We start from the raw sequence: 14,098 nt of genomic DNA on the forward strand, positions 1-14,098 counted from the left end.
TAACAATTAAATTCAAAAATTTCAAATCGTTCTGGAGAAATTATTTTCGGTTCGGGGGGTCAATTACAATCATTTTCGGTCATTAGACATACCCTCGAAATCCAACGCACTTTAGAGAAAAAAAATTCCTAAATTCCTAAATTTTTCGACGAAAAAAAAAATTTCAAATCGTTCTGGAAAAATTATTTTCGGTTGCGGGGGTCAATTACAATCATTTTTGGTCATTACACATATCCTCGAAATCCAACGCACTTTCGAGAAAAAAATTCCTAAATTCCTAAATTTTTCTACGAAAAAAAAAATTTCAAATCGTATTGAAAAAATTATTTTCGGTTCGACGGGTCAATTACAATCATTTTCGGTCATTAGACATACACTTGAAATCCTACCCAGTTTCGAGAAAAAAATTCGAGAATGTATGCAATTTTTCGACAAAATTACATACTTTCAAATCGTTCTGGAAAAATTATTTTCCTTTGCGGGGGTCAATTATAATCATTTTTGGTCATTACACATACCCCCGAAATCCTACCCACTTTCTAGAAAAAAATTCGAGAAGGTGTGAAATTTTTCGACGGAAAAAAAAATTTCAAATCGTTTTGGAAAAATTATTTTCCGTTGCGGGGGTCAATTACAATCATTTTCGGTCATTAGACATACACTTGAAATCCTTCCCGGTTTCGAGAAAAAAATTCGAGAAGGTATGCAATTTTTCGACAAAATTACATACTTTAAAATCGTTCTGGAAAAATTATTTTCGGTTGCGGGGGCCAATTACAATAATTTTTGTCTAATAGACATATCCCCGAAATCTTGCGCATTTTCGAGAAAAAAATTCAGTACTTGAACGATAGTCGTTTCTACTCCATGTCCAATTAATGGGACATTTTCTTCGTTTATAACTTACACCGTCTCGAATTAACCCTTCGTTTTCGCAATGGGGTTTCCTAAATCTTGACCTTTCTATTTAACTACATGAGCATCAATGTACCTTTACATAATCACAATAATTATTAGATTGTACGTTTCAATGGAACATTCTATTTTACAACTAATGGAGCTTTAGGGGTCTTGTACATATAATTTTCACGTCGTACGTAATGTTATACAGAGAGTAATCAACCAGAAGTAATTTGAAAGAATTTGTTTTGTACGAGGCTTTGTCTTCGAAAAAACGACTTTAAAATTAAAAAATTCGTACAGAGTATGGTTTGGACGCCAGAGCAAGTAGAAATAGCGAGTAATGGACAGACGCGCCGTGCAAATCGTATTCAACGAGCTAAACATCACGCGCGTAAATTTTATTCCACATTTTCGACTTATTTCTTCACATAAATCGCGATTTTCTGGCGCGAAAATCTTATAGCCATTTCAAGCGTAAGCCATACAGTTCGAACTTATCAGACATGGTATCATAACCTATAAAACTTTGACGTTGAGCGTTTGAAAAGTTCTGCACAGCTCGGAACCACAGTTGGAGAGAGTTGTCGAGAATAATTGCGACACCATTCGGCTACCACGGTCCCGCTAGTCGCGTAAAATGGCAAAATAATAAGACGATGCACTTTCCCCGTAACTCTGTTCGACTCGTTATTTCCACATTCGCGACAGATCCCGTGTTTCGTAACGCGCCCCTAACCGATGAAAGTAAACGCTCCCGTTAGAAAGTTCATATCGCGGCGTTCAACGTGGTTTTTGACGTAAAAAAATGCATTCGATTCGAGAGTCCAAGTTAGGTACGTCAAAACAAATTTCCGGATCAATGGTAAAAATCTGCGAAGGTATAAATAAAAATACAATCTGCCGGGAAGTAATACATTCCGGTGGATTTAAATTCAATATTTTCGGGCTGCGATGGAAACAGAAAATATTCGGGGATAACGTGAAACAAACTATCGGATTTAAAACAATTTACGACCGATCATCGAACGCAACGTACGGTTCGACGATCGTACAGGGTCGCAAACAGTTAACCTTTTATCCGTTCGTCGCGTAATATTTCGTTCTATAAATGAAATTTTTCATTTCCATTCAACAACGGATAAAGGGTTATTTAGTTTTCGTTGTTCGAGACTTCTTACTTAGATAAAAAATTCTGCCCAACTCCGGTCAACTACCATACAGCGGTTTTCGGTTTAAACCCGTACGAGTACGAGCGGAAGTGACCGTTACGATCGGAACGAGGCGGGTCCGGAACCATATACGAGAAGCAAACGTTTCGTCGATCGGGGCACATTACGGCGGTGGACACGATGCAAATAGTAGATTTATTCTTGCGCGTGTAGTTTTCAAGGAACGTGTGAGCAAACGCGAAAAACAGAAACGCACGAACATGAGCGAGCGAGAGGCAGCGCGACGGGTGGCGTCGGTCAAGAAGAGCGAGCGAGAGGCACGTTAGGGGAGGACGGGAGAGGACCACGGCGGTTGCAACGTGACCGACGGATCACGTGATCGTGTTGGCCAATTGCAAGGTTCGCGGGTGCCAGCGGTCACGTTGCACTCGGCGTGGCTCGTACTTCCCCCTTCGGCTCTTACACGCCGCCTCGCCTTCTCCGCGTTTGCTTTTGAGTTGTACGTTCGCATATGCGAGCGACCGTTCCCTACGTGCGCCGAGTTTTCCGTGCGATTTTTGCGCGTCGACGACGCACGACGATGCCACCTGTACCGCGATCGTTGCGCGACGAGCACCAACGGATGTGAAAACCTGCTCGTCGAGCCTTAGTGCCGCGTATGTGTGTGTCGCTCGCGTGTGCTTTGTGATCGGTTCGACGGGTCGCGATAAATTCGCCGGTGCATCGCAGCCGGGGGGGGAAAAAAAAAAACGTAACCAGCGTATCGCGTCGAGATAGAATGCACACGTTCGGACACGTTCGTAAGTATCTGGTTGGCAAATACGCGCGAAGTCGGCTCCCGACCGACGCGCCGTTCTGCTCTGTTGGTAATTTCGGATACGTGACGTTAATTAGCCTGGATTAATAATCCGTAATAGTCGTACCCCGAGATTAACGTTTTGTTGTATCGAGAAACAGGCGAAAGCACGTGAACGCCGATCCGTCTGTCGCGTCGCTGATAGAAACGACGTAGTCGAGAGTACGTATGCCGGAGAACGAGGTGTTTGGTAAACGGGGGTAATCGGTAAAAACTCTTGTCAATTATTCTCGACCGAGAACGTTGACTGGAGATCGAGTCTCGAAGTGCACGTCCTTGTCGATCTTCATACGTAGTTACCGGATCGGTAGTCGTTTTAACCTGTAACGCTCATTGTCAAGGTTGTCCTAGGCACTCGAAGCACCGAGTACAATTTTTACGAAGTTACCACGTGAGTAAAGCAGTTGCAACGAAAACTTTCTTTACGCGCGAGGGGGGACGGGGTTTACGATATAATTTGTTCTCGATGCGTATTCGTCTCTTGTACGTTGATCTCTGGTCGCGTCGATCAATCAACGGTACGGTGACGTCGTACTGTTTGCATCATGCTCGTCCCACCTGTTCGTAGTCACGTAGCTTTCGACGAACGCGAAAATTAATATCTTCGTACCAATAACCTGATAAAGTGACAAAACGTATAACCCTCTATTTTATCGACGGTGCAGCGGTCGAGTGGTACCGAATTGTAAATAGTTACGTCACGTTTGATCGAAAGAAAACCGATCATGTTGGCGGACCAGCGTGTCGTTCTTCCTTTGCGTGACTAATTGAAATTTCGATCGACGCGTTCCGGTGTACGATGACGTATCGAAGTTCGTTTCATCGAGACGCGTCAAACGTTCAAAACCTAGACTGCCATCGCGACAAATCGTTACAGCTGCAAATATCGCGGGAACAAATTCGGACGTAGAATGGCTCTCGTATCAATTCATTTAATGCTTTTTTTGCGTTTTCTCGGCGCGTCCGCTGAGAAAGCCACGAACTTCCTTACCGACTAAGTTGATGCTCCATTTACCGGCGGCGGGAAATTCAAACCGTTTTATCGAAAATTTATTTACATTCCAGATGGACGGAGCATGTATAAATAGTAAAATTATATTATTATCGAGTGCAATCGATGCTCCATTTACCGACGGCGGGAAATTCAAATCGTTTTGTTGAAAATTTATTTACCTTCCAGATGGACGAAGTAATAATGTATAAATAGTAAAATTATAGTGTTATCGAGCATCGTGTGATTCTCTTTCAAGTTTTACAAAATCCGTGTATTTGATTAAATTAATGCTATTATCGCGGTGCTCGGTCGAAACTTGAAATTGCTTTGGGGACTCGGAGTAGGGGAAAAAATGGGTCACGAGGTTGGAAAATGTTCGCGTTCGAGTTACCTTTTAAAACGTTTCGTGGTTCGCGGTGGGCGATACACGGGGGAGTTACGCGTAACGATCATTCACGCGCGGAAACGTTTGCCAAAGATGCCGACTTGTTAGCGAAAACTTTGCCGTTTCGCGAGACCCAGGCATTATAATTATATAACACGAGTCTATATTCGGGCATGATAGGGAGCGAATGGTAGTTACGTGATTCGACCTGGAATTAATCTGCAGCTAACGAAGTTGGACGGAAATAAAAATCGTGCCCCGAACCGTATTGTTTCCCGTTTACATTTCGCGATACTCGCCCGTGGTTTTAACGATCTTTCGACTCCGTTCCCGTGGGGGGCAGAAAAACGACCGAGGGTCGGAGGTTGACTAATGTTTATTAGAATTTAAACTGATAGTTTTAGAAGGTAATTTTCGTTTCGATTCTATTCTGTTCGTAGAACCGTGAATCGTTTTTTTTGTCGATCGATCACCGCCGCGACGAGGATGTAGTCGGCGCGCGATATGAATCGACGAGAGACGATCAACCACACGATTTTTTTTCGTTCCCGTGAATAGCGAGAAGATTCGACCTGATAACCTAAAAAAAAAAACCGAAGCGCTCAGCTCGGGCAGAATTCGTCGGGATGACGGTACTCGGTGGCTGAGGATCCCCAGTGTTCATCGAATCGTCTCCCGTTAGGGTTAAAGAGACGAACGGGGAAGGAAAGAATAGTACGAGTACGTGGAACAGAGATGGAGTGACGATCGATTGCTAGAAAAATGCGTTGCCCCGATTGAACGATCGTAGCGATTTTATCGAAAGAGTGGCAAAAAAGGGGACCGCCGAGGGGTCGTAGAATCGGAGGAAGACGCGAATGGTGACCGAGGAAAGGCAGGAGAGAGGGAAGATGACGGGGAGCCGTAACAGGGATATAAATCCGGAAGCGGCTGTACGCGGCGATGGCGGGAAACACACGGTCCATTGGTTCCGCAAAGGTCTCCGACTGCACGACAATCCGTCGTTGAGGGAGAGCCTAGCTGGTGCCTCTACCTTCCGGTGCGTCTTTGTCTTGGACCCGTGGTTCGCCGGGAGCACCAACGTCGGCATCAATAAATGGAGGTGAGTTCAGAAATGGACCTCGAAAACAGTCGCGGGGAATCTTCGTTTTAAATATTATTTTTATGTTACTTCGGGTATGTGACTCGTGGCGACGCTTACATTGCGTTACCGACGAGTCTACGAGCAAGTCCCAGGACGTTCCTTTTCCCCCATAACTCCTGCAGCTCGTTTACGTTCTTCCGTGGAGCAAACTCGCGCTTAGAAACTTTGTTCGTGAAGGGAGAAACTCGAGAACGAAGAAATTCAGAAAGAGGGACGTGCTCGACCTTTCTCTCTCGCAAGTAACTCGACAGGCCGTTTGTTCTCAAAGGTGGAACGTAGCCTTGAACAAAACAAGTTTGCTTCCTTTCCACGATACGAAACAACTTGAACAACACGTTGGCGGTTAGAACAAGACCGAGCCACCAGAGATCTCGATGCGCGCGCATGTCAACTATGTGCAGATCCCCAAATTCGGTTTGGGGGCGCATCGCGCCGCGAGTTGGGCCAGAGAGTGAACTAATTCTCGAACACAACGCAATCCCATTCTAGACTAAATTCCGTTAAATATAATCGAGTATATAAAGACACAGTTTCGAACAAACGTTTTGCCCACTTTGAACCTTTCCACAAAAGTCTGCGTCCGTCGACAGGTTCCTGCTGCAGTGTTTGGAGGATCTGGACTGTTCCCTGAGGAAACTGAACTCCAGGCTGTTCGTGATACGCGGACAACCGGCGGAGGCTCTGCCAAAACTGTTCAAAGAATGGGGCACGACGAACCTGACCTTCGAGGAGGATCCTGAGCCGTTCGGTCGCGTCCGGGACCATAACATCTCGACACTCTGTAAGGAGCTCGGTATCTCGGTGGTCCAAAGGATCTCGCACACTCTCTACAAGTTGGACGAGTGAGTCCCAAAGCATCTTTGACCCGATCAGCGTGTGTTCAATTCGCCCTTCTCTCTCTGTGTGTTCGTCGAATCTCGATATTCGATTTGCTTTAGGCGTGTTGGTAGATCGATGAACCTCCTGAGCAAACGGTAGCTACGTGTTTCAGGATTATAGAAAAGAACGGGGGGAAGCCCCCGTTGACGTACCATCAATTCCAAAATGTCGTCGCCAGCATGGACTCGCCGGAACCGCCTGTGTCGACCGTCACTTCCTCCTGCGTGGGATCGGCCTACACCCCTCTGAAGGAGGACCACGACGACCATTACGGCGTCCCGACGCTCGAGGAACTCGGTAAAACACCGCGAAATATTTCCGGTGCTTGGCAAACGCGTCCACGTCTCGACGAGGACTCTTTCTTTTCTATCGGAACGACAATTTCAACTCGTTAAGTAGCTGTTGTAGACGTTTTCTATTCCAGTATAAGGATCGGGTTGTTTTATTTGTCCGACCATAATTGTTTTTATTAAATCTTTAATCCAATGTACATAACGTTTGATCTGAAATAAATGTCGCCGAGCGGTTGACAGCGCGTGCGCTGCCGCTGGCGGACCGAGCAGCTCTGGCTCTCCCGGGGAGTGGGGAGGAAAGCGTCGAGCGCAAGCGCGTAACGGCTGATCGCCGATTTCGGTCTGTCTTGTCCCGACCAGCGATCGTGCGCTTTGTTTCAGACCTTGTCGCTCCGTCGCGTGCAAAATCACAGTTAGGTCTATTTAAAGGACATCCATGGAACCAGTTTTCTTTTTTCTATCTTGATAGCCGATATAATTATCAATTACTGTAAATTACGTTTTACGGGCCACCGAGGATTCATTTTCTCTATACAAATAAATGTAACGATACTTGTTTTGTAATCCGCTCCGCCAACTCTGTTAACTTTAAGCGATCATCGAAGATTTTTATGTAAAAACGTCGACGGACTTCTTAGAAGCATTTTCAACGGCGTGAGGATTGTAAAAGGCTTTCCCCAGAGTTCTCCAAGCGTGAACATAAAAAAATATACACACGTATAGGTCTTCTTCCATTGACCAATGCCGCGGGTTCTGTTTGACGAAGTTTCCCATGCGTCTGGGCCATTTGTACCATATTTTGCGTTTGTGACATATCCATCAGAATTTATCATGGGATCATAATCTGCTTATTTGAACCCATTGTATCTTCAGTTGTAGGGGGGTCATTTGAGCAGTGTCCCAAGCTCTAGGATAAGGGATAACAGTTGGATTTAAGATTGTTAGAGAAATGTTAACCCTTTGTTCGTGGCCAAGCACCAGTGAACGACGTCGAAGTGAAATGTATCCGATAAGAGGGGAGTAAGTTGTACCGATTGTTTACAGGCTTCGACACAGAGGGGCTTCGACCCCCCGTCTGGGTGGGGGGCGAGAGCGAAGCGTTGGCACGTCTGGGTCGACACCTCGAGAGGAAGGCCTGGGTGGCCAGTTTCGGTAGACCAAAAATGACTCCGCAGTCCTTGTTGCCCAGTCAAACGGGTCTCTCGCCCTACTTACGGTTCGGATGCTTGAGCACCAGACTCTTTTATTACCAGCTCACCGATCTCTACAAAAAGGTACAATGTCCCGAATCGCGTGACGCCGGCCTGGCGTTACAAGAGAACGCTGAATCGTCGCGGGAAATCCGTTAAATAGGTCTCGCGTCGTTATTCGCGGCTCCCTTTGTTCCCTTTCAAAAAGAAAACCAGTCCTTTTCGCTTTGTTCCCGACGTGGCATCGAGAACGCCACCGGTTCCAGTCGTGTTTATTCGATCGCGGGTCAGGGAGCAACGACGAACCCTTGAATTACGCGACTCCGGGTCTCCTTTGACCTACGCTAACGCTAACACCAAACGAGCTTATAGAATTTAAGTCTAGCCAAATGATATGCATTATTTAAGTCTAAGCCTGATACAAAGTATAAATTATTGCTTCTAATTGGAACGTAACATCTAATTGTTTACGGATCGAATACAATAAAAGTAATTTTTGTAATCTAAGGGTCTTCTTTGACCCACGCTAATGCTAATACCAAGCTAGTTTTTAGAATCAAAGTCTAGCCTAATGATATGTATCATTTAAGTCCAAGCCTGATACAAAGTATAAACTATCGCTTCGAATTGTAACGTAATATCTAATTGTTTACGGGTCGAATACAATAAAACTAATTTTTCTAATCGTTCGTCGTCGCAGATAAAGAAAGCAGTACCGCCGCTCTCGTTGCACGGGCAGCTTTTGTGGCGTGAATTCTTTTACTGCGCCGCTACGAAGAATCCCAACTTCGACCGGATGCAGGGCAACCCGATTTGCGTGCAGATTCCATGGGACAAGAACGTCGAGGCGCTGGCCAAGTGGGCGAACGTGAGTCGATTAAAAGTTTTAATCGTTTAACTTTTAAAATTAATTTTAAAAAGGACGTTTGTTCGACAGGGTCAAACGGGATTCCCGTGGATCGACGCGATCATGACTCAGCTGAGGGAGGAGGGTTGGATCCATCACTTGGCCAGACACGCTGTCGCGTGTTTCTTGACCAGAGGCGACCTCTGGATCTCCTGGGAGGAAGGAATGAAGGTAAAACGTCGAGTCGCGTGCAGTGAAGTCTTCGATCGACGTTGCTATTTTTTAATAACAAAATTACTGTAAAGATAATGGTCAAATCACGTCCAGCAGGTATAATATATTAATTTTTGTCAAGGTGTTCGACGAACTTCTCCTGGACGCTGATTGGTCGGTGAACGCTGGTATGTGGATGTGGTTGTCGTGCAGCTCCTTCTTCCAGCAGTTCTTCCATTGTTACTGTCCGGTGAGATTCGGCAGGAAGGCGGATCCGAACGGTGATTATATCAGGTAAACGAGCCGTGGATCCCCGAAGTAAATTCTTAACACTTTAATGGCCGCACATATCACCTGAAGACCGTTGTCCGTCACCATTGATATCGTAGACCAAAGTGAGATACATGAAGATTAGAAGGAATTATAAATGTAACCTCAACAAACGTGACAAGTTGAATGTACGATGAAATGGTGACTGATACGGTAGATCACGCGCACGTGACAGTGGCCAACAGTCTGCTAGCTCGCGAAGTCACATATACGTGACAGCGGCCGTCAAAGTGTTAATAAAAAGCAAATGTTGCTCGTACTTCCTGTTGAAGCGTAGATAACGTCTGAACGAAATTCTATTCGAATCGGACAGAAGTAGCGTGCAATATAGGGACGTCACAAACACACAGACTTTGGATTTTTTTGGTGGTAACGATACCACCGATGGTTATGAACGTTTAAAGTAGAAAGATGCAAAAACATCGACGCGAATTTAATTGTAAAAATCTTGTAACCTCAAACTGTGATTTGATACAGTGTACCGGATCAAACACGAAATAAGTCGTCGAGCGGATACGTTTACCGTGTATTAGATAATTTGAGTAGTTCTGGCTCTAGTTCTAAGCCGCGTCTGTCGATATTTAATAAAAACAGACGATTCCGTTTCGTGTTTTTTTCTTTGTATTCTAACCCGATGACAGACGGTACTTGCCGGTTCTGAAAAACTTCCCCACGAGGTTCATCCACGAACCGTGGAACGCGCCGCTCAGCGTGCAACGGGCCGCCAAGTGTATCATCGGCCAGGACTACTCGTTACCGATAGTGAATCACAGCAGAAGCTCCAGGATCAACATCGAGAGGATGAAGCAAGTCTATCAGCAGCTGAACAAGTATCGCGGTAACGGTAAGCTTAATTCAATTCTACTCATCCTTAACTTCTTTATGGGGGAAAACAAACTTCGTATTTCCTTGGTCGATTCGAGCAGTTCCTTATAGGGTCCATATACAAAGTGTTCGATAAACCCTGTGAAAAATTTTAACGAGGGATTCTAGAGGCCAAAATAAAACGAAAATCAAGAATATTAATTTCTTAACTGAGGCTTCGTTAAAAAATTATTAACAATTAAATTCAACAATTTCAAATCGTTCTGGAAAAATTATTTTCGGTCGCGGGGGTCAATTACAATCATTTTTTGTGAATAGACGTACCTTCGAAATCCTATCCACTTTCGAGAAAAAAATTCGAGAAGGTATGCAATTTTTCGACAAAATTACATACTTTCAAATCGTTCTGGAAAAATTATGTTCGGTTGTGGGGGTCAATTACAAACATTTTCGGTCATTAGACATATACTTGAGATCCTACCCAGTTTCGAGAAAAAAATTCGAGAAGGTATGCAATTTTTCGACAAAATTATATACTTTCAAATCGTTCTGGAAAAATTATGTTCGGTTGTGGTGGTCAATTACAATCATTTTCGGTCATTAGACATACACTTGAAATCCTTCCCGGTTTCGAGAAAAAAATTCGAGAATGTATGGAATTTTTCGACAAAATTACATACTTTCAAATCGTTCTGGAAAAATTATTTTCGGTTGTGGTGGTCAATTACAATCATTTTCGGTCATTAGACATACACTTGAAATCCTTCCCGGTTTCGAGAAAAAAATTCGAGAAGGTATGGAATTTTTCGACAAAATTACATACTTTCAAATCGTTCTGGAAAAATTATGTTCGATTGCGGGGGTCAATTGCAATCATTTTTAGTCATTACACATACCCTCGAAATCCTACGCACTTTCGAGAAAAAAATTCCTTACCGAAAATCTAATTAAATGCCTAATTTTTTTCTTTCAACACCCTCTTAATATTCTAAGAAAATGAAAGTAAGTTAACTGTTTTAGAAGTGTTCCTTTGTTTTGTTGCAGGAGCATCCCTCAAAGGGGAGACGGTCGGTGAGTAAAAAACGTCACCCTGTTACCAATTCCTTTTCTTTTCCCACGAGTTTCGCTTATTACCAAGAAAAGGGACGTCTTTCCATGGTTAGACGAATTTGCAATAAGCCGTACAACGGCGAACTTTTGTGCAAGGGTTGCTGAACGCGTTGCCGCCGCCGCCGGTGAAGGAAACCGAGGAGGAAACGAAGCAGAAGCAACCGTCACCGCCCCCGGAGACCCAACCGAAAATGGAGGTCCTCGATCAGACCACGCAGCACCAGCGCCAATAACGACAGCTGCGGCGACGTCGTCGCGACCATAACGCCGCCACGACCAGAACGAACGAACTCTCGATTCGTTGTCTTTCTTTAATTTATATTATTTATTAGCGTTCATCGGCCAGAGAACGTTACCAGGCCACTTCGGAAGTCTTGAATATTCCGAAAAATCTCGAATCCAACGTTTACATCGTAAACGAGGACAGCTAATTTCGATGTATATTTTCCGTTTTCGTGTGTGTTTCTAAACATACTTTACTTCGTTACTTTGATAGGATCGTGGAAGGGTATGTTGCTATTTATATATATAATTATGTATTCGTATGTGTTCGAGACTAGTCTGTTTCCAAAATGGCTACCGGTTACGTGGTTTTGTTTGGATCCGTTTCGCCGGTCCATGGAACCTATTCGTTAAGATATGAATGTTTGAGAAAGTATTTTTGCACCGACACGAGTGTTGTAATGTATATTTGCGAACCAGGGTCCCTCGATCATTTACCTTTTTCGAGACTCCCAACTATATCAACCCTTCGCGGACGTAGATTTTCGGAACACGAATGTCACGGAAGCCCAGAAACAATTTGAAAAGTTATTCATCCGATGCGTATATTTTATTGTAATTTTAATAAACTGTTACACACCTATTAAGAAAATTAATTTTCTTTTCATTTACAGCGACGCAGCACCAAAGAACATCTCTATGTATGTCCAAAACTGGAAAGGTTATGTTCGGATATAAACATCGTATAGGTTAACGGTCACGTTAAACGTAACATTTGATTTATAATCACAGAAGCACGATCTCGATCTGTTTATTTTCGTTAGAAATTATGTAACCTCTAACATTGGTTAGATAAGAAGGAATTTAGTGTTTCGTCCATATATTCGTACTATCGTCCGCAGAGTTAGAACGAATAAACATGCGTAATAAATAATATTTTTGGTAGAAGGATCAATATTATTCGACTCTCGTCTTTTGAGTTCATTTCGACCCTAGTTTTGGCTTTCAAACGAATAACAATAATAATATTAATACTACAAAATTCCATCGGAAAGCTTGCAGTGGAATATGAAATAATAAAGTTCAAAATAGCAGCGACGTTGCTTTGTACCAAAAATATTATTATTAGAACATGTTGAAAATTTGAGAAACCCCGGTAAGAATGTGACTCGAGCCAAATGGCTGAGTCGTGATTGGTCGTGCGATAGTGTTTGCCTGCGATGAGAACCACAAAAAGTGTACACGTCCAGAGTCAAGAAACGGAATGTCTGTGTTTGATTAAAAACGGTAGCGGTGACGTGCACTTTATATTCTTATCGCTGTACATAAGACACGCGCGTCATAAATAGATTTTTCATGTGAAACCGTCTGACGATTATTTTTAACGGCCTCCCGAGACATCTGGTTCACCCACGATCCGACGTCCCATCAGGACACGTTATTCACTTAACCTCCACAAAAGAGGTCGACCTCTCGGCTCTCGAATCCGCCTAGAAAGCTGTACCTTACCTGTTTGATCTCGAGCTTGCAAAAAGGCACGTGTCGCGGGTCAAAGGGCATTTTGTGCGTCGCTAGTAATTTTTTTCCTTCCCCCGCTGTCTCCGTTACCGTGGGTCAGTGTTTCTCAAACTCTCGGGTGGTTCGCGAATCTTTGTAAGAAAATAAGACACACGTTACGTTTACTTAATCCTTGCATAACTACTGTAATACGTGGATCAATAACAGGACCGACGTTTCTTGAAATTTCACGCGATGGCTACTGCTGGTTATAAATTCACTGACGTTTCGTTGGTTCTACGTCTATAAAGTTTGTTAAATACGACTACTTTGCGTATAATTTCCTAAAAAGATCCTATTGGGGAGCGACTGAAATTTGCGAAACACCTGTCGCCAGACGAGGGGGGGTGGGGGGGGGGCCGAAAGAATTAATTACGATATCCGTCCATAGGTGGCGACGCTCGCGCCACGCAGCGGACAATGCATTACGTCACTCGGGTTTTTTTTATTTTTTCATGTCAACAAATGATATATTTTTAGTGCCTATAGTACTTATAGTTTTACAGTACATTTCTCGTTAGATTTAAACAATTACAAATGAACATTCTCCAACACTCAAAGACGGAACTCTAATGTTTCTCCTTTTTTTGCAAGCTACCTTTCGCGCTCTCGTGCTCGCACGCACACCCACACGCATACAACGCATGCAATCTCGCCTCGGTCTCTCGCATTCGATCGTAATATTTTTTGTCTTTATTCGGTTTTATTATACTCCCATTCGTTCGCGCGCTCGCATCTTAAATTACAGATTTATTTATTTATTATTTCCTTCTCTCGCGTTCTCGTGTGTGTGTATGTATATGGTTTTTTTTTTTTTTTTTATTTCTTTTTTTGTTACAAACGCTTTTGTGTTCTCTCGTGGTGCGTTCCTCTCGCGACGCAAGTAGAACCGAAGTTCCACGGGTTCTCCGAAATCACGTGGCGGAGCAATTTTTCTTATTTCTTTTTGCGAACCAACGCGAACTCGTCGATCGTTCGGAAATGTTCAGGAATCGAAAGAATAAACGTTCGGGGAAAGTGCAACGGCGGAGCGTGGTAGCCTCTTTTAAAATACGATTTTCCCGCCGAAATTTCGATCGCTATATCCGACACCGTGAATCGCCAGGGCTGCCACAAAGCGTCAGGATTATCGTGTCGTTCGTAAATTCGCGAACTGCCGGGGATTTCCCCGTTTTCCAGGG

General features: G+C 43.8%; 1 protein-coding gene across 1 annotated transcript; it reads left to right on the plus strand.

The window, feature by feature from the left end:
* The first annotated feature begins 2,580 nt into the window (after window positions 1-2,580).
* On the plus strand, window positions 2,581-11,994 carry LOC122399077 (cryptochrome-1-like). Its single transcript, XM_043399470.1, has 11 exons — window positions 2,581-2,872; window positions 4,748-5,409; window positions 6,042-6,293; window positions 6,443-6,627; window positions 7,668-7,897; window positions 8,514-8,681; window positions 8,751-8,891; window positions 9,016-9,167; window positions 9,845-10,047; window positions 11,073-11,099; window positions 11,235-11,994. The coding sequence occupies exons 2-11, from the start codon at window positions 5,165-5,167 to the stop codon at window positions 11,369-11,371; spliced, it is 1,740 nt and encodes a 579-aa protein (XP_043255405.1). The 5' UTR covers window positions 2,581-2,872; window positions 4,748-5,164; the 3' UTR covers window positions 11,372-11,994.
* The last annotated feature ends 2,104 nt before the right edge of the window (window positions 11,995-14,098 follow it).

Source organism: Colletes gigas, unplaced genomic scaffold (assembly GCF_013123115.1).
Source record: "Colletes gigas isolate AHSC1104 unplaced genomic scaffold, ASM1312311v1 Colletes_gigas_Sc00002, whole genome shotgun sequence".
Taxonomy (NCBI): domain Eukaryota; kingdom Metazoa; phylum Arthropoda; class Insecta; order Hymenoptera; family Colletidae; genus Colletes; species Colletes gigas.